This window comes from Protopterus annectens, chromosome 7.part0 (assembly GCF_019279795.1).
Source record: "Protopterus annectens isolate FY-2018-M chromosome 7.part0, PAN1.0, whole genome shotgun sequence".
In the NCBI taxonomy this organism is placed as follows: Eukaryota; Metazoa; Chordata; order Ceratodontiformes; family Protopteridae; genus Protopterus; species Protopterus annectens.
In genome coordinates, this window is record NC_056739.1 from 1,728,607,532 (window position 1) to 1,728,627,418 (window position 19,887).

Here is a 19,887-nt window from a genome sequence, read left to right on the forward strand (position 1 = left end):
AATATAGTAATGTCAGGCTCATAATATGGAGTGACAGATACTAAGGAAAGACATGCTTGTTTCACATTGCAATTCCTTGGTGTTAATACTAAGTTTCAGTGTTCTTCATTTATTGTCCGGGTGCTAAATCTCATTGTGCAGAACTGCTGAATGTTGAAATGTGTCAATTGCCCCTCACCCTCATTGTTTTGCAGCCATGGAGTTAGTATATATATATATATATATATATATATATATATATATATATATATATATATATATATATATATATATATATATATATATATATATATATAGGAGCAGTATGTAGGTAAAGCCCCCCATGTAAGGCATGCAGAAGGCTTTGGTGAGTCCCGTTTTGATAATATTAATAGGATCAATGTTTATTTTTTAGTCATGTGTAAAATAGATATACTTTCAGAACTTTTAGTTTCAGTGTTGTTTCTGTATATTATTAGGCAGTCATCCAGAAGATGCCTGCATGGAGATGACATACAGTTAAAACTAAATGTCATATATTTTTCCATGTTAAGTGCCATTTTTTATTAGTAGGACTGTAGCAACACAAAAATGTGCACTACTCACAAACGCAAATGTTTCACACAACCACATTTGCTTAGTTTGGTACCATTAAAATCACAACAGAGAAACATGAACGTTTGCCTTGCAGGCTGTATTAATGTAAAATCATGAATGTGCTGCGTGCTGTAAAATCAAAACTAAAATAATATTTATTTCTTTCAAAAGTGACATTTTCTGTCATATTTTATGTTATAGCAACAAACAGTTGTGGCAAGTAAAAATAACATAAAGGCACTCAAGGTGCAATTAGTTCCTTATTCCTTGCCCCTAAAATTAAAACTGCTTGTTGTGTACAGTATGTAGCAAATTATTCAAGTGCCTTATTCTAACAATTATAGAACAAAATCTTAAAGCATTATATCAGTAAAGCTCTGTGTAAATAGAGTCAAATCCAGGTTGAAATGGACACTGAAGATTCAGACTGTAGCACTGCAAAAATATTTGGTTTAGAATAAAAGCATTCCTGTTACTTGATTTTTTTTTAGGGCATCAAGCACAAAACATATTAAAAACATAAATATACTGAGGTATTATAACATTAGACCTAAAAACAATATTTCTGTATAAAACGATATTTTCAAGTTTTCAAAGCTGTGGTGGAAAAATGATATGCACTGACAATATTCACAGTAAAGTTCAAGATGCAACTGTTTCACTGCTTATGTAGCAGGTTACACAAGCTAATTGTATTGTATAACAAAATGTCCCAGTATCATTCCCTAAAGGTTTTGGTAGAACACATTAAACCATACCTAAAATAAAGTATTTTATAGATGGGGAACAGAAATAGCCAAAATGGTCAAATTACAGGAACATGGATTTTTAAAATGGTCATTGGGTATGAATAATCTTGGGAGGTCGCTAGTCATCCAGTGTTTATTCCTGGTTCACTTTCGTATCACCGAGATGACAACGCCAAAAATCCAAAATGCTAAAACACCACATAGCCGACTACCAAAAAACTGACAAAATAATGTGCAATGTACCTCTAACGTAACCCATCAACAAAATCAAAAACATATTCAAAATAAGTACTGCACTGTTAAATAAAATGAACTAAACAACTACCAAACTCTCCTCCAAATCCCTTCCACAAACCAGTAGCCACTTGAAAATAACAAATCCCACTGAATATTCATGTGAGTGCGCCACAAAAGTATCCAGTGGTGATTTGTTAAAACAAAAATCAGAATCACTTCAGTTTTAATCACATGCTCGATGTACTTCCAGAAATGTCGGAATGCCGAATTGCGATATACCCGACAAACAGCGAACCTCAAAATTCCTTACCCCTCTGGACCTACGAACAAGGGTTAACATGGGTCCAGAAGGGGGCAGGATTGGTGAATCAGGAATATCGGTGTTCAGCATTCCTGTCATTCAGGATGTAGGATGTCTCACAGGTGGACTTCAGTGCATACCATTCAGGTTAATGAAGGTAAACCATATATATATATATATATATATATATATATATATACATATATATATATATATATATATATATATATATATATATATATATATATACATATACATACACACACACACACACACACACACACACACACACACACACACACACACACAATTTCGAGAATGCAGAAATTTAGAGATGGTAGAGAAACTAAGGGAAATGATGCACTTACTTTCTCACTTTTCCCTAAGTCTAGCTGCCATGACAGGATGCTGACAATCTTTTTGGTGTGACTTTCTGAATTCAATCACCTATCTTTTGATAAATAGTGTAGTCCTGCTAGCCAACACTTGTACATTTAGGTACTATATATTTAGTTTACTGTCGTCATTTTTTAAGAGCCTTTAAACCACAATAGCCACGCTTATTAATTAGAAGTCTTCAATTGGATTCCTACAAGACAATGACCAAGTCCCAGACACCCTTCAGTAGAAGCATGATTTTAGTTACAAACAGATTTACACATAATTTTACTGCAAATGATATTTGTCTTTCTTGTCTAGGTCAGTTTTTATTTTTCCCGGTTTAAAGTTTCAATTTTAATGTTTTTATCATGTTTGAAAACAGTTATAAATATTAGTTGCAATCACTTAGCGCCAGATGATTCTTTGAAGCTAACCTCTTGCAAGTCAGTACTTAACACAGGCCTTACGAAGTTTACAGTACATCACACTGTATTATTTGCTTTGACTCTTGCTCATGCAGGAAATAAACTGCTCTAGTTACTCAGCTTCACTCACTAAAGCAATTATGGACTTCTACACTATGCCATCTCTAGGAATTTTTCTCATCCCTTGAGGCTTATCCTCAGTGCTACCCTGGGTTTTGAATTTTGAGCAACAAATGTTATGGCAAAGAAATATATCAGATGACATCACAGGAAAAGTTCTTGCAGTCTTCCACAGCTGATTAAAGAAGAGAAAAGAATACTATTCTTTTTACTGGCCAATTAAAAGGACAGTGGGACAGAATGGGCAAAGAAGAGTTTGAACCTAGTCCAGAGACTAAAGCTTGTAATCTTGTCTTGCCCAGATATCTGTTATGCATGCAGAAATCAGTACTTTTGAAATCCTTCCCCATTATGTACCATAAAAAGTTGTATTCATGTAATTAGGTAGGTATGTGTGTGTGTGTGTGTGTGTGTGTGTGTGTGTGTGTGTGTGTGTGTGTGTGTGTGTGTGTGTGTGTGTGTGTGTGTGTGTGTGTGTGTGTGTGTGTGTGTGTGTGTGTGGGTAGAGGTGAGTGATATGGAAGAAAAGCCTGACTACTTCTGTTTCCTACATGCCTTTGTAGAAAGTAGCAAATGTTTACAGGATCGCTATAGGAGTTGATATGTGGAATAGCAGACTTCTGCTAAGAGTATAAAATCCAGTAATATCTGAGTAATGCTGCACTGCATGAGCAAGTTTTTAAGGCGAAAGAAAAACAGCTGATTGGAATGTCATTAATTTACCTTTTTTCTGGATAGAGAACATTTTTTTCATGGTACAAGCATTAGTTATTGAACAGTTTGTTTTATGAATCAAAACCACTAGCCAGGTATTTGCAGAAAACTCATTGGTATTTGCCATGAATTTATGTATATTTTCCATTATACAATGACCCCCCATTAATATTCTAAAACATGCATGCTGATTGGTCAGCGTGCACGTTGTAAATCAGAGTTATGCTAATGGAAAAAGGTCCGGTCGCCCTGACTTTTTCCATTAGTATAACTCTTTTTTTAAAGCAACGGAGAACGCAAGATCTCCGTTGCTTTTTACACACTGTCTCACTATGTTAAATGAGTTTAACATAGCAAGACAGCTTTAAAAAAAGTAACGGAGATCTTCCTATCTCCGTTGCTTTTTTTAAATGTGTCTCGCTATGTTAAATGGGTTTAACACAGTGAGACAGCTTTAAAAAAAGCAACAGAGATTCTCCGTTGCTTTTTTTAAAGCTGTCTCGCTATGTTAAACTCCTTTAACACAGCGAGACAGTTTGTAAAAAGCAACAGAGATCTTGCTTTCTCTATTGCTTTTGCCCACAGCTCTGATGTACTGCGTAAGCATACGCATGCGCAGTACATCAGAACTGCCACAGAATATCAGACAAGTGCGGAAGGGCAGCAAGGAGGCATTATACAATGCCATTATTTAAGAAAAGTAATAATTTTTTCTTAAATAATGTCATTGTATAATAGCAATAACCCACTTCTGGGTGTGAGTAATGCTGGATTTACCCACGGTTGTCTTGGTTTGGCCACTCGGGCTTCGCCCTCATGACCAAACCATGCCAACCGTGGGTAAATCCAGCATTACCCACACCCAGGCATGGGTTATTGCTATAGTAGTCTACATTGAGTCATACTATCAGGACTTGCTGCTAAAAAATACATTGATTAATTATGTCCTGCTTGGAATTCTTCTTCTTCTTTCGGCTTTTCCCGGTTAGGGGTCGCCACAGCAGATCACCTGTCTGAATTAATTCTGCCTAATTCTTTCACTTTAGGATTCAGACCCTCATTTTGACTCTTTTGCAAGAGACTCCATGCTTTGCAAGATGGGCATGCCCTTCAATGATGAATTTACTGTACTAATTACTTTTGACTTGTTTATGTAGAATTATGTTGTGTTTAACATGGTCATACCTTATTGTACCTGTCTTTTCAGATTTTAGTTTCATGGCTGAGTATGTCAGATTATTGCTGCTTATCTGCTAGTAATTAAGCCAATGTAATTAATACTCATTTATGCTCTGCCCATATGTGGGTAACACGTGCAGTAGTTATGTAAAGCAATACTGCGCAGAAAGGGAGTGGGGCGTTGTGTTTTCCAGCTGATTAGTTCTTGGCTTTTCCTTGTGTCTTTTCCAGGTACTAATGGTGAATGTAGTTTAATTGCTAGATCTCTGTATTCTTAGTACTATATAGTCCTTGTGTGTTTGTTTTAATTCTTTCAAAGTTCTTGCTTTATGGTATGACTTTAAGAACTGCTTAAGTTGTTTACACTCGGTTTCACTTATTACCTGTAAGCAGAACTACTGATATTGTGTTAATCACTGCTGCCTTAATTAAGTAAAACTGTAGGAAAACTAGGGCTGTCGGTTACATGTTTTTGTTTCTTTTTGTAGAAAGGAAATCCTGCAGGAATATTATGACATGACTAATCTGGTAGATGAAGAAGTAAAGGAAGTACATAAGGAAATTTCAAACTCTGTTAGTTCCATTGACCCTAAAACAGAGTATGACAGTTTTATTCAGCAAAACAGGTAAGGACACCATTCAGAGAATGGTTTTACATTTACTGCAATGGGCTTACTTCTGTTTCATGTGATTTATTGTAAGAATGGCAATGGTGGATTATCATAAATTTTCAGCCATTCTGGTTGTAGCTAACGTCTGTGCATGACTTATATTAATGAATGCAGTCTTACATAAAATATGTTTGTGTGCAATCACATTACTTTAATTATCACACTTACGACTAAGAAATGCACTTGCATTCATGTCTGACGGAATGTAGAATCCAACAAATTGTCACATGACCTTAATCTTCCAATATTGATGTTACAGTTATAGTCATTAATAAATCTCACACAGAATAAAAGCAATTCTTTCTCATTATGTAATCTAGGTAAAAAAAAACACATGCATCTTGGTTGTTACCAAAGACGATTGTGCTGTAGATGAAATCAACTGTTTATGGGATACTGTAAAAGTTAGATGCAAATTGACAGCAATGTCCGGATGCTTAACAGATCTGTTCTTAACTGCTCATAACTCTATCCTCATCTGTGCAGCATTGTTTACAAGTAACATATGAGAAACCATACACATAATGAATTAAGAAACTGCTTTGTTTTGTCTGATGAAATATCAAGCGTAGCTAGAAATTAAATAACAATATAATTCAGTTATTGGGAAGGCTGTTAATGTAAATTCATGTTTCGTTAATCTTAAGGAGCCCCTAATATTTTAATGAAAATAACATGAAGGATTACAAGAGGGTCACTGATCATAACCAGCTTATTATGTGTTTGAGATATGGCTGCCTAAAGAATTCACCTTGAGAGTGAAGGTTGAGAGGTGAATCTTGGCCTCCATGTCAATTACTGTGTAAATAAAGCCCTTCCAGGAGTGTAGACGCCCTCTGCCTGTGGCATCAAGCCTCAGAACACTCCTGAGCATGCGCTATTTAGATAGTAATACACATCCTGTTGGGCATTATTGCTTGCTAAGTAGGCCAATGCGTGCAGCTCTTTACTGGCCATACCTCAGGACACAAGAGTAGGAGTAAGGATTATCTGCAGGGATAATCAAATAATGATTAGCCATCATAATTTGGCATGTAAGAAGAAATCAGAATGTCATAAGGGAACCCAGATGGTTCTAGGGAGAACATGCAAAACCCACACAGTTTATTCTACAATACTCTATCCCAAAAGACACCGTAATATATTGCAACTGTTTTCTAGCTTTAAGTTTCTGCTTGTATGTGACTCAAACTGTTAATACCCATGCAGTACATTTGAGTCAAACTGTTTGTTTTCTTACTTTCATCTAAGTAAATCATTTTCTGTTCATTTCTGCCTTACACTACTCAGCACACATATGTCATGCTTTACTTTTCTGTGATTATTTTGCTTTCATCTGTAACTATAGCAAGCATTCTCTGACATGCTGTTAGACTGGTAACATTCTGCCCCAAGTCTTAATGATCAGAAATTGCCTGACTTTCATCGTATCTGTTTATTTATTTTATTTTTTTGCACTTACTGTTGTCAGTTGTCATACTGTCTAAGACTGACTATTCCACAGTAATATATTGCAGTTGTGTTAATTAGCAGCCAGTTGTAAACCTCATATCAGAAAAAAAACAGTACCTGTATCACACTTCAGATTAATCCTGGTCTTATTATGTTCTGATACAGTGATGCAGTAACTGGAGCAGTAAGCAAAACCAGATGGCTTGTCCGACCAGTTTTGGGTTGAAATCCCTGTTGATCAGTTTGCAACAGCAACTGATCATTCTGGGAGCTTGAACATCTATCCCTGAATGAAGCTACAGTTAGTACTAATACTGGAACCACTAGTGCAGTACAGAGCATGATGGGTAATGTCCACTCCTAACAAGACGTGTAACTACTAAGAGAGCAAGACTAGAGTAAGAAAATATCTTGCACTTTGCTGTAGTGTCTGTGAAGCAAATCTCTGTGCTAAATAAGGCATGATGACCCTGTCGTGGCCTAGTGTGGGGCTTTCTGAGGTAGGGGGCTGCTATTGGGCCAAATAAATACAATTGACCTAAGGCTGGCTAGTAGGAGCATTTATAAAATTTGAGCCATTTTCCTACATATAATTTGGTACCAAGGTTGTTTATTGGTTTCTTTATGTTTCTTTTTGTTATTAGCTTACTTGTACTTTCCCAGGCTGAGCCTAAAAGAAGTCCCATTTGGATTAGTGCTCTTCCACGGTCAACAAAGTATAACTAAAGTAAAATAAAAAAATTAAAATAAAACTGTTGCGATGTTAGGGACAAACAAATTGGACTGAAAGTTTTCATCAAGTTTTAGAAGTTCTTTTTTGTAGTTCCTGCAAACAAAAAATGTCTACCCTTGCAATAGCCCATGGACTGGATGCAGTGAGTTATAGTTGCAGGCTGAGTCCATCCTTCTCTTGGATGGTATGCTTGTACCTGTTGTACCATTTAACCTTGTGGATTACCAGTGTCTGTCTTTTCCTGACTCCACCCTGGATATTTATAGAATCAAATTTCATAGATATGAACCTATTCCTGTTTACAAAGTAAATGAGACATATTATTGTTTTACCTAAGTCACCAGGACCACTGATTAAACTTGCACCACATGTGGCCCTTAGAGATGTTCTGCCTTTGTGCCAGTTGACTGACCAATGTATAGAAAAAGATTTAAAAATGGAAGACTCTTCTAAAAAAGATCACCGATTTAGACACAGACAGAATAAAGAAATTCAGACCAGCATAAGGCAGATACTTTTGGAGCCATTCTGCAGTATTGGGCATAATGATAATCTAGTTTTTGTCTGATTATTTGCTTTCCTGTGATTTTTTTTTTCTTTATCTTTAGGATCACTTATGCTTCATTTTGTTTCATAACATGTTTAAAGAGGTTACCATATGCTACTGAAGCTTGAATGAACTTGCTTCACAATGTAGTAAGATGAGCATAGCTGCTTTAAGCATATACAGTAGCAGTGCAAAGATGCAGAAGTGAGACATGTATATAGCTACACATAGAAGATGAAAAAAAAATCTATATCTAACATACACATGGGATGAGACAGGATGGAGAGGCTGCACACAGCACAAACAGGGACACACAAAGTGGACACAAAGTGGACACAAGGAATGTGCTGCAGGGCATGGACAGCATAGAGGCCACAATCTGTAAATCCTGAGATACAGACTGACAGCAGTCAGTACCTAATCGATTGAGAAAACAGAATTCACCTTATGGATAGAAAACAAAATCCCAACCCCACCAACCTACCACTACTGGGCAGTGTAACACTGCCACAGTTGCTGGGATGCTACAACTGTCTTAAGTCACAAAGGACAGCCAACAGTGGAAACTGGTCATAGTAACCATTCACACATGATAACTACAGCATACATATGCTGAAATTAAGACATCAGAAGCAAAGACTGTGTGCCATCCCCCTGACCTAGATGACACGGGTGTAACTTTCCCTCTGCTGAACCTTAGTAACCGGACTTTCTTGTCATGTTGAACAGTATCATTGCTTAAAGATAGTTGTAGACTCCAAAGCGCAGCCTCTCTCAGCATATCAGCATGATTTTGCTCTCCTCTGATGACTTTCAGCAGCTGTGTTAGTGTGACCTATCCTTTAGATCAATGAGGCTGGAGCACGGTATGCTAGCCTTCAGTGTCATTGTGTGTCTGGGAAGATCTTGTGTGATGAACTTGTACACCAGTCAGTATGAAGGCTGGTACAGGTTGAAAGATGGCGGACGTAGCAATGCCTATTACAATATAGTTTACGTCTATTATACATATCATATAGATATCAGAGAACTCTTGTTAAGAAGGATGCCCAGATATCTAAATTTGTGGCATTTACCTCTTGGAAGGTATCCCTAATTTCTAACTCTGTCAGGAAAAAAATGAACTCCTTTACTTTGAGTAAAACAGGGTCAAGTGGTATTTTAGGTCCAACCCAGCTGTTGAACCCTCGTCCACACTATCTGACTGAGATAGAATAGACAACTACTGTATTTGGGAAATGCTCTGCAGCTGCATTGGCTGATCCTTTTTCAGAGTCCACTATGATGCAGTTCAGATAAAGATCAACATCAATCTGACATGACAACTCCAATAAGGTCTTAAACAAGGGACTGCATGCCACCTACCTCTTCCTTGATGCCAAGGCATAAATGAATGGTACATAATGAGAATACAAAGAACAAGGCAGGAAACCACTGGATAAACACTTTATATAAGTAAAGCTTTCGGATACAATCCTTTCTCAATACAAAACAATGCATAGAACCAGCTCTTTATATATAGGTCCAAATATATCACATGACATGCAGCCAAAATCACATGATATGTCATCCAAATCACAAAAACATTTTAAAGAAACATTTTAAAAAAAACTTTTTTTAAAAAACTTAATACAAAAACTTGAAATACTTTAATAAAACTTTAAAAAAATATATCTTTAGATAAAACTTCTGCCTAAGAGATTAGCTCTACTTAATTTAACTAAAATAGGTTTGAGACTGACTTGGCTATTCAAGCCTGGTTTTGAATCACTCATAAGTCTCAAGATCCATTCATATTCTTTAATTTCTAAGTGATTATTTAGGTCCCCTCCCCTAGGTGTAGGTGTAGCGTGGTCAATAATTCTAAACCTAAAACAATGCTGCTGACCAAATTCCTCTATATGTTTGAATAATGCATTCCTGTCATAGCATCTCCTAATTTCTGACTTATGTTCAGTCATCCTGTCCTTAAGCCTGCGGGTAGTTTTGCCTACATAGAAAGCATTACATGCCTGGCAGGTAGCCAAGTAAACCACATGGGTAGTAATACATGTACCTGCTACTCTAAAACTAAATGTCCTACCATTGATAGGATGCACAAACGTATCATTTTCTGTACTACAAATGTCATCACAACAAGAACAGTTGTGACATTTGTGAGTACCATAGTAGATACAGGTGTAGTCCTCTCAAAGTCCTTGTAGCATAGTGAACTCTTAAGGGTCCTCATATTCTTATAAGAGAAATTGGGTTTAGGTCCCAATAAACTTCTTAGTTCATCTGATGCCATCAAGATGACCCAATTATCAGATATAATTTTTCTAACAGCGGGTGTCCTTAAATTATATGTAGTTACATATCTAATAGGTGCTACAGATGTTTGTTTGCACCTAGAGTCAATACTAACAACATCCTCATACAAAACTGGTTTAAATAAAGTTCGCCTATCTTGCCTAATCTTAATGACCTGTTCATAAAGTAGAGATCTATCATACCCACTAAGCAAGAAATCATTAACCATCTCATTTAATTGTACTTCAAAGCAGTCATCATCGGTATTAAGCCTACTGAGTCTGCAGAATTGAGATTTAACAGTACTTCTAAATATGTGAGGTGCATGCATGCTTGTGGCATAAGTGTATCTACCTGAACAAACTTCTTTCCTAAAGATACTAGTTTGTAGTGTATCTCCAGCAAGATCTAACTTCAAATCCAAAAATGTAATAGAAGTTTCAGATACTGTCATCTTAAACTTTAGAAAAGTATATGCAGAGTTTAGATATTCCAGAAATTTTTCAAGATCCTCATGGCTACCTTTCCAAAGTAGGAGGCAGTCATCTACAAAGCGTTGAAAAAATGTGATATTACTTTTAAATGGCCCAAACAAACGCATTTGTTTGATGATGGGAACCCATTTAAAAGTAATATCACATTTTTTCAACGCTTTGTAGATGACTGCCTCCTACTTTGGAAAGGTAGCCATGAGGATCTTGAAAAATTTCTGGAATATCTAAACTCTGCATATACTTTTCTAAAGTTTAAGATGACAGTATCTGAAACTTCTATTACATTTTTGGATTTGAAGCTAGATCTTGCTGGAGATACACTACAAACTAGTATCTTTAGGAAAGAAGTTTGTTCAGGTAGATACACTTATGCCACAAGCATGCATACACCTCACATATTTAGAAGTACTGTTAAATCTCAATTCTGCAGACTCAGTAGGCTTAATACCGATGATGACTGCTTTGAAGTACAATTAAATGAGATGGTTAATGATTTCTTGCTTAGTGGGTATGATAGATCTCTGCTTTATGAACAGGTCATTAAGATTAGGGAAGATAGGCGGACTTTATTTAAACCAGTTTTGTATGAGGATGTTGTTAGTATTGACTCTAGGTGCAAACAAACATCTGTAGCACCTATTAGATATGTAACTACATATATTAAGGACACCCGCTGTTAGAAAATTATATCTGATAATTGGGTCATCTTGATGGCATCAGATGAACTAAGAAGTTTATTGGGACCTAAACCCAATTTCTCTTATAAGAATATGAGGACCCTTAAGAGTTCACTATGCTACAAGGACTTTGAGAGGACTACACCTGTATCTACTATAGTGAATATGGTACTCACAAATGTTACAACTGTTCTTGTTGTGATGACATTTGTAGTACAGAAAATGATACGTTTGTGCATCTATCAATGGTAGGACATTAAGTTTTAGAGTAGCAGGTACATGTATTACTACCCATGTGGTTTACTTGGCTACCTGCCAGGCATGTAATGCTTTCTATGTAGGCAAAACTACCGCAGGCTTAAGGACAGGATGACTGAACATAAGTCAGAAATTAGAGATGCTATGACAGGAATGCACTATTCAAACATATAGAGGAATTTGGTCAGCAGCATTTTTTAGGTTTAGAATTATTGACCACGTTACACCTAGGAGGGACCTAAATAATCACTTAGAAATTAAAGAATATGAATGGATCTTGAGACTTATGAGTGATTCAAAACCAGGCTTGAATAGCCAAGTCAGTCTCAAACCTATTTTAGTTAAATTAAGTAGAGCTAATCTCTTAGCCTGAAGTTTTATCTAAATATATATATTTTTTAAAGTTTTATTAAAGTATTTCAAGTTTTTGTATTAAGTTTTTTAAAAAAAAGTTTTTTTTAAAATGTTTCTTTAAAATGTTTTTGTGATTTGGATGACATATCATGTGATTTTGGCTGCATGTCATGTGATATATTTGGACCTATATATAAAGAGCTGGTTCTATGCATTGTTTTGTATTGAGAAAGGATTGTATCCAAAAGCTTTACTTATATAAAGTGTTTATCCAGTGGTTTCCTGCCTTGTTCTTTGCATTTTGGTTCCTGGCGTTTATTTTCTTCAACATAATGAGAATACCCCAGACATCCTAAGCACCAATAGATGCTATAGACGTTTATACCAAGTGGAGGTGGCGAATGAGCAGTGCTTTAGCCAGCCGGTCAAGTTTTCCAGGTCATTGATGTTTTGTGTAGGTGAGAATAGGCCTGTTGATGCTGTTTCTATTTTTTACCACATACCATAATCTGAATGTTTTGTTCCTTGAAGGTACATCTTGTATTGTAAGGATTCACAGGTTTGGGAAGGTTTTCTCCTTATGCCGCTCCTTCTTCCTACCAACTCATTAGATTTTTTTAATACATGCTTCATTTCAGGCAAATATGCTGCAACACTTCCACCCAGTGCTGTATGAGCAGCATGTTATAATCTTGGTTGCATTTCTACTGCTTTTCACTAGCTCCAACTTCATCCTACAGATAAACCATGGAGCCTCAATTATTAGGTTGCTTTGCTGTGCTTTTGCAGAGCTACTTTTCTGCAGTAACAATAGAGGCAGTGATGGCTGGGCCCCTGTAGCCTGGAGTTTTAATTTTGCTTTGTGTGTGCAGCACCAGTTGTCTTCTCTGCAGCTGACTGCTTCATGTGTGTATTCTGATGATCCGTTTGATGCACTTACAATGGGTACAGATAGTTCCATAGGTACTGCACACATGGGGCAGTTTGCAATGTGCCTATATCTTTAGCAGTCTTATTTCCTAGGTTCTTCTACATTTCAGCCATAGCAGTTGTAAGCATATCAACGTGTCCTCTTTGTAGTGATCTGATGGCTCATACCTGTCTAGATCCACAGCCTTAAAAAAGCATCCCATCTGTGCTCTAGTTTTGCATTGATATATTATGGCTTTATACCATGTGAGCCTGAACATGCTTGGTTGCTTCAGCTTTCAGCAGTTTTTTGTGCACTATATATGTACTTGGCCATTGTGGAGCCACCTAATCATAATGGAAACATTTAACAAACAATGTTGATGGACTGTAGAAACTACAGTCTACTTATAATACTCAGTGGTGATCACATTGCATTAATTTATTCTGTGGTAGTTTTAACGTATTTCCAAAGCCAGTGAATAAAGTTTGGTAGATTGTATAGAAACATTAATCAAATTAGCTGAATGTGCTCCAGTTTCATAAAAAATGTGCAGTATTTAATATGACTTCTAGATTCCAGGTGGTGTCATTCTTTCATTATTTTCTTTTCATTTCTGACCATGTATTAATAAATATTTATTTGTCTTTGTTTACTGGGAAAGTCCGACTGGGTAATACTCACTTTCAGCGGAGGCCCAGGGAGAAAAGTTCAATTTACTTACATTGCATTATACTAAGTTCCAGTCAAACCCAGAGCAGTTACATTTCTATTTACATTTATACACAAACAGTAGTTACATTTCTATTTGCATTTGTACATATACATCCTAAGATTTTACAGGTGGAAGTTACTAAACAGAAAGCACATGTGCGACTTAGTGGGTTGTACAGGCAACAGTTATGTACAAAAATTGTTTTGTCATTTCAGTCAGAGGTTGAAAATATTATGTTGAAGGAGAGTATTTTGATAGTATTGTACAGTGAAAAAGTTTTAACGCTGTGATGAGCATGTTCAGGACCAGGATTGGTTAAGATGTTGTTTGAGCCATGGTTTAAAACTACTGAGTTTGTCAGAGAGTTTTATTTGCATGGGGATACTATTCCAGAGTTTAGCAAACCAATGTGAGTAGACGGTGTCTCCTGCAACATTATTTGACTTATTTCTAAGTAATAAGAATTTGTTACTAGAATGGAGGTCCCTTGCTGGACTGTAGGGTAGTAATACATTTTGTAGTGCAGGGCATTTTTCTGGATGATGAATGAGTTTGTGTGCTGTAGTCAGATGTGAATATGTTAGAGAGTTATGCAGTTCAAGCCAGTTTAATTGCTTTAAGGTAAGACACTGGTGGGTCCTACAAGGGAGATCAGTGGTAAATTTAGCTATTTTATTGTAGCAGGAGGCAAGTTTCTTTCTTTGAGTATTGTTTATGTTTGTTAGAATAGGAGAGGCTTATAAGAGAGTTGGCAGTAAGAAGGTGGTAGTTAGAGTTTCTCTTGCAGTATCTGTAAGGAATCCATTGATCCTATAAAGGGAGCCTAGTTTCTGGTGTGTAGATTTAATGGGGGTCAGTATATGGTGGTCATATTTGTGATTGTCATCTAGTATAATGCCTAGATGTTTACTGTGAGCAACAGTTTCAATGACAGTATTACTTGCTAACTTTATGGTAAATGATTGCTTTTGATTTTGGCAACTTTTTGAGGTGAAAAACAGTTGAGTAGGTGGTTTGATTCTTTGAGTCAGGTTTCTACAGAGGAGAAAGATTTTTGGGTAATGTCTTGGAGCTTATTTATTGTTGAGGCCCCACATATTAGTATTGAGTCATCTGCATACTGAACTAAACTAGCATGGTAAGTGGAGGTCATTAATACATTTATTTATTTACAGTTGTGTGACTGGGGAAGTCCATTGGACCAGGGAGCCAGTTTTCAGTGGAGGTCCAGGGAGAAGAGCTCCACAATAGAAAAATACAGTTGTTGTGTCTTTCGGCTTCTCCTGGTTAGGGGTCATCACAGTGGAACTCCGGTCCGCTAATGATTGGCAGTAGATTTTTACATGCTGAGTTGCCGTCCCTGATGCACAAACTTAAACGAAGGTACGACCATTCACGCATGTCTCCACACAAAAGATGCTCTAGCTGAGAATCGAACAAGAAAACATCTTACTGTGAGGCGACAATGCTACCGCAGCACCACCACCGCAGTAATAGAAAAATACAGTAAAGATACAAAATACAAGTAAAGATACAGAATACAAGTAAACAACAGATGCAAAGTACAAATACATATACAAATCAAAGAAGAATATTTACAATATTAACTTAAGAAAAGCTATTGTAATTATCAAGTCATGAACGTTAGGAGGTTTGAAGCCATGTTTATAATAACTTAGTGGAACAAGCAAAATTTTGAGATTAAAAGGTTGCAGTTTAGATAGATTGTCGGTGGGTGGTATTTGTTCCTACATGTTAAGAAAGTTAGTGTAAAGTAGATGGAATAAATCTTAGAGATAGTAGGGTTAGAAAGGAGGGATGAGCTAGGTTGGAAGAATGCAGGTACATTTCCAGTTAGAGGAGAGGTAAGAATGAAGCTGTGTTTTAAAGTTTTCCACATTCTGCATTGTTTTTAGGGTAGGAGGGAGAGAATTCCATTTTTTGGCTAAGGAAAAAGAGAGGAGTAGTTGTCCTGGCTAACGGTTAGGTTTATGAAAAGTAATTAAATTTTGGTGTGCAGATCTAAGAGTTCTATTTGGAACGCAGGGGAGAAGGATGTTTGTGAGGGCAGGGCATTTGGTGGGGTTGAAGAGTAGTCTGTGAGCTATGAGGAGTTGGAGGTAGTCCAGATAATTTGGAAGTTCTAGCCAATTTAGAGAGTGGAGGGCAACACAGCGAAGGGAGGAGTTTTTGGCGTTAGTGGCGAATTTAGAAATTTTGTTATAACAGTTTTCTAATTTGGAAGTGATGGATGTAGATAGGTTGGTTAGTAGAGGTGCGCCACCCATTAGGGAGGGAAGGAAGTAGAGGCGAGGGTATGTCTGGTGTGGGATGAAAGGAAGTGATTGCTTCTGTATAGCATACCACGTTTTTGGTGTTTTTTCTTTATGTTTTGAAGTATGTGGTTGTCAAATTTTAGGTGCTCATCAAATAGTTACACCGAGTAATTTAGCATGGGGAATGACTTCAATAGAAGAGTTGTTTTGGCTTAGAACTTGGAAAGAGGTTTTGTCAAAAGGGAAGGATTTTGATGATAGGAATATTAATTTTTTGGATTTGTTTGCATTTAGGGAAAGGTGGTTTTGAAGTATCCAGGCCTCAGTGGTCGTGAAGGCGGTCTGGGTCTTTGTTAGAAGTTCGGGGAGATTAGTGGCAGAGCAGACTAAAGTTGAGTCGTCTGCATATTGGATTACTTTGGCATTGGAAATAGCAGTGTGAAAGGTATTGATAAAGATATTGAACAACATTGGACCAAGAATGGATCCCTGAGGTATGCTGGTGGGGGTATGCAGAAAAGGAGAGATACTTTTTCTCCATTTCACAACCTGAGATGTATCAGACAAGTAGCTTGAGAACCAGGAGACGTTATTTTGAGAGAGATTTAGGTTTGAAAGATGGCTCAGAAGATGGGTATGGGAAACAGTGTCAAATGGTTTGGAGAGATCTAGAAGCACTGTGGATACTATTTCCCGGAATCTCAGGCACGATTGAATGTGTCTAGGAATGAGAGGAGAGCTATTGTAGTGCTGTGCCTGGGTCAGAATCCATGTTGGGTTGGGGTAAGAAGATGGTTTTGAGTTAGGAAAGGCATAAGTTGGAGATGAAAGCATATTTCTAGGATTTTGGAGATTGGGGAGAGGATAGTTATGTGGCGGAAGTTTGAGATGTTAGTGTTTTTGTCACCTTTGTATAGAGGTAGAGTATAGGCTATATGCCAGAGTTTGGGGACATAGGATTCCTGTATGGATTTGTTGATTAAGATGCTAATAGGAAATGCGATCCCATCAACAGCAGATTTGAGAAAAATTGAAGGCATATTGTCAGAGGCATTAGAGCAGGTTTTATTTTGTAGAGAAATCTTTTTATATAGTTGGTAGGTATGGGTTTAAGGTTGAATATGGAGGGGGATTGGGGTCACTAGGTAGGGGGTTGTGGAGGAGGAAGTACGCATAGAGAAGGGAATGTTGTTGGGAAGGGTTTTGGTTAGTTCAGATATGGAGTTAATAAAGAAAGAGTTGAATAATGAGGCTAATTCTTGATCAGATTTGCTGGCATCTGAGCAGGGATTGTGTTTGGTGCCTGGGTTGAGAAGTGTATTTACAGAGTTCCAGAATTGCTTAGGGATTTTTGCATGGTTGGACTGAAGTTTGGTGTAGTAGGATTTCTTATCTCTAATAATTTGTTTTTTTTTTACGAGGTTACGGAGCTGTGTGTATTGAAGTAGGGTTTCGGGGAGTTTATTTTTTTTGGTATAGTTTCCAGGATTTGTCCCTTTGGAGCATTAGTTGTTTGGTGTCTTCTGGTTAGCCATGGGGCAGTATCGTTTTTTATTCTTTTTGTTCTTGTTGGTGCTAGATTATTTAGAAAAGTGGAATTAAAGTAGTCAACGGCATTGTCAAGAGGAAGTGTTTTTAGGATGTTCCAGTTCATTTGTTTGAGGGAGTTTGAGAATATGTTGGGGGTTGAAATTACTGAGGTTACATGTGCGTATGTAGTAGGGCAAAGCAGGGAGGTGGTCGCTGATGGAGTCGTGAATAGTACCAGAGTTAGTAATTTTATTCGAGGGGGAGACTAGGATCCAGTCAAGGGTAGAACCTGGGAATTTGGTTTTATTGGGTCTGGTTATAGAATGAATTATATGAATGAATTTGAAGAGCTCGATAGATTGGATAGGTGTCGAGTTACTGAAGTTGTCCTAATTTATGTTTACATCACCTAGTATATATGTTTCATTGTTTATTTTGGTTGGGAACAATAACAGAATTTCTTCGAGGATTGGGATGTTATTTCCTGGGTGGGATATATAAGGCGATGATACATAGACTTTTATGGTTATTCATTTTTAGTAAGCAAGCTACTAGCTCAGCATTAGCAAATTGAGGAATTGGGTTTGGGTAAGGGATTACGGTGAGTAGGTTAGAGTAGATTAAGGCAACACCTCCACTTTTTTTTGTTTGTGCAATCGCACCTAAGGGCTTGAAAACAAGGCGGTAGAATTTCAGAGTCTGAGATATGGGGTTTGAGCCATGTCTCAGAGATGGCTACAATGTCTGGTTGGTTGTGGTTTAGCCAGGCTTGGAATATGGATACTTTGTTACAGAGACTTTGGGCACTGAGATTACAGAATTGAAGAGTTTTATGGGTGGGGGAGTGGCTCGAGAGAGGGGTATTTTTGTCAAGAGATGAGTTAGGTCCGAGGTTAGGGTGAATGTCGCCTGCTCCGTAGAGGATGTTGAGAAGAGATAGTACTATGGGTTTTGGTTTTGTTTTATATTTTAAATTTTTGTATTACTTTTATATTAAATAGTAGGGGACCCAGGATAGAGCCTTGAGGGACACCTGTAGTAACTGGTTGAAAGGATGAGTATGTTTGTTGCCATTTAACAGCTTATTGCCTTCTAGATGGGTAACTAAGGAACCACAACAAGGAGTATTGTGAAAGTCCTATTGAGGTGAGTCGAACAAGCAGTTGCTGGTGTGAGACAGTATCAAATGCCTTTGACAAATCTAAGAACTTGGGTAAAACACAAAAAAGGCAATGGATACTCGAATGAGCTTTTTGTCTGAAGAAGAAGGGATATTATGCTCTCCAAAAGTGCTTACTAAATAAATTTGTGTATCTCTTTTAGTATGAAGAGTTGGTCGTGCTCATTCTAGTATCCATTGCCTTTTTTGTGTTTTACCCAATCTGTGGTTTGCTCTTTTGGTGTTCGAAATCTAAGAACATGGTTGACACAAGCAAGCCATTGTTTCTATGTCAATTTGTTATATTGGTAAAATGTAGTAGAGCAGTACTGGTGCTATGCTGGGGCCTAAATCCATGTTGTGTTTCTGAGAGCAGGTTATTTCAGGTTAGGTATTGCATCAGCTGCATATGGATGCATTTTTCTAATATTTTGGAGAGGGGGAGTGAATCGCTATAGGTCTGTAGTTATTAAACTCTGTAGATGTGCTGCCTTTGTGCAGTGGCATGATGTAGGATTTTTTCCACAGTGATGGATGTATCTTTCTACTTTGGCCCTATTAATTAATATGGACACAGGGAAGGCTATGACTTCTGCAGCCATTTTTAGGTAGTCTGATGGTAGCTGGTCTGTACCTACAGAAGTAGCTTTTAGTTTAAGGAGCAACTTTCTTACAAGTGAGGTAGGTACTGAACTAAAACCGAAGAGCTGCAGGTAGTTTTGATTGGACAGGGAAGAGTGAGGGGGCCAAAAGTGTTAGTGTCTAAGAGAGATAATATTGATTGTATAAAGTAGAAATTAAAATTGACATTCACATATCCATGACCATAAATAGTCCACAAAAAACTAGGAGCGTTATACAGAAATAAGCAACTTCTCACCAAAGCAGCAAAGATTTCAATAGCAAATTCCCACCTTATCTCCACCCTACTTTATGCCTCTCCAATATATACCAACCTAAGGCAATGCAATCTAAACAAGCTAGAGACCTGCTACAACAAAATCGCCAAATTCGCCACAGGGGCATCCTACCATAGTTACCGCTGTCTCACTTGCTGAACTGGGCTGGCTTGAACTCCCTCAACTCCTTCAGTGGTATCAACTCTCACTCGCCCACAAACTAGTAAACCATCCACTA

At 37.3% G+C, this 19,887-nt stretch overlaps 1 protein-coding gene across 2 annotated transcripts in view; it reads left to right on the forward strand.

The window, feature by feature from the left end:
* FES (FES proto-oncogene, tyrosine kinase) overlaps positions 1–19,887 on the forward strand; it is a 1,834,337-nt gene that overhangs the window by 1,267,036 nt on the left and 547,414 nt on the right. For both annotated transcript variants that reach the window (XM_044078263.1, XM_044078264.1), the window contains exon 7: positions 5,171–5,308. In XM_044078263.1, the coding sequence (XP_043934198.1) occupies positions 5,171–5,308 (138 nt within the window). The remainder of the gene's footprint in view (positions 1–5,170; positions 5,309–19,887) is intronic.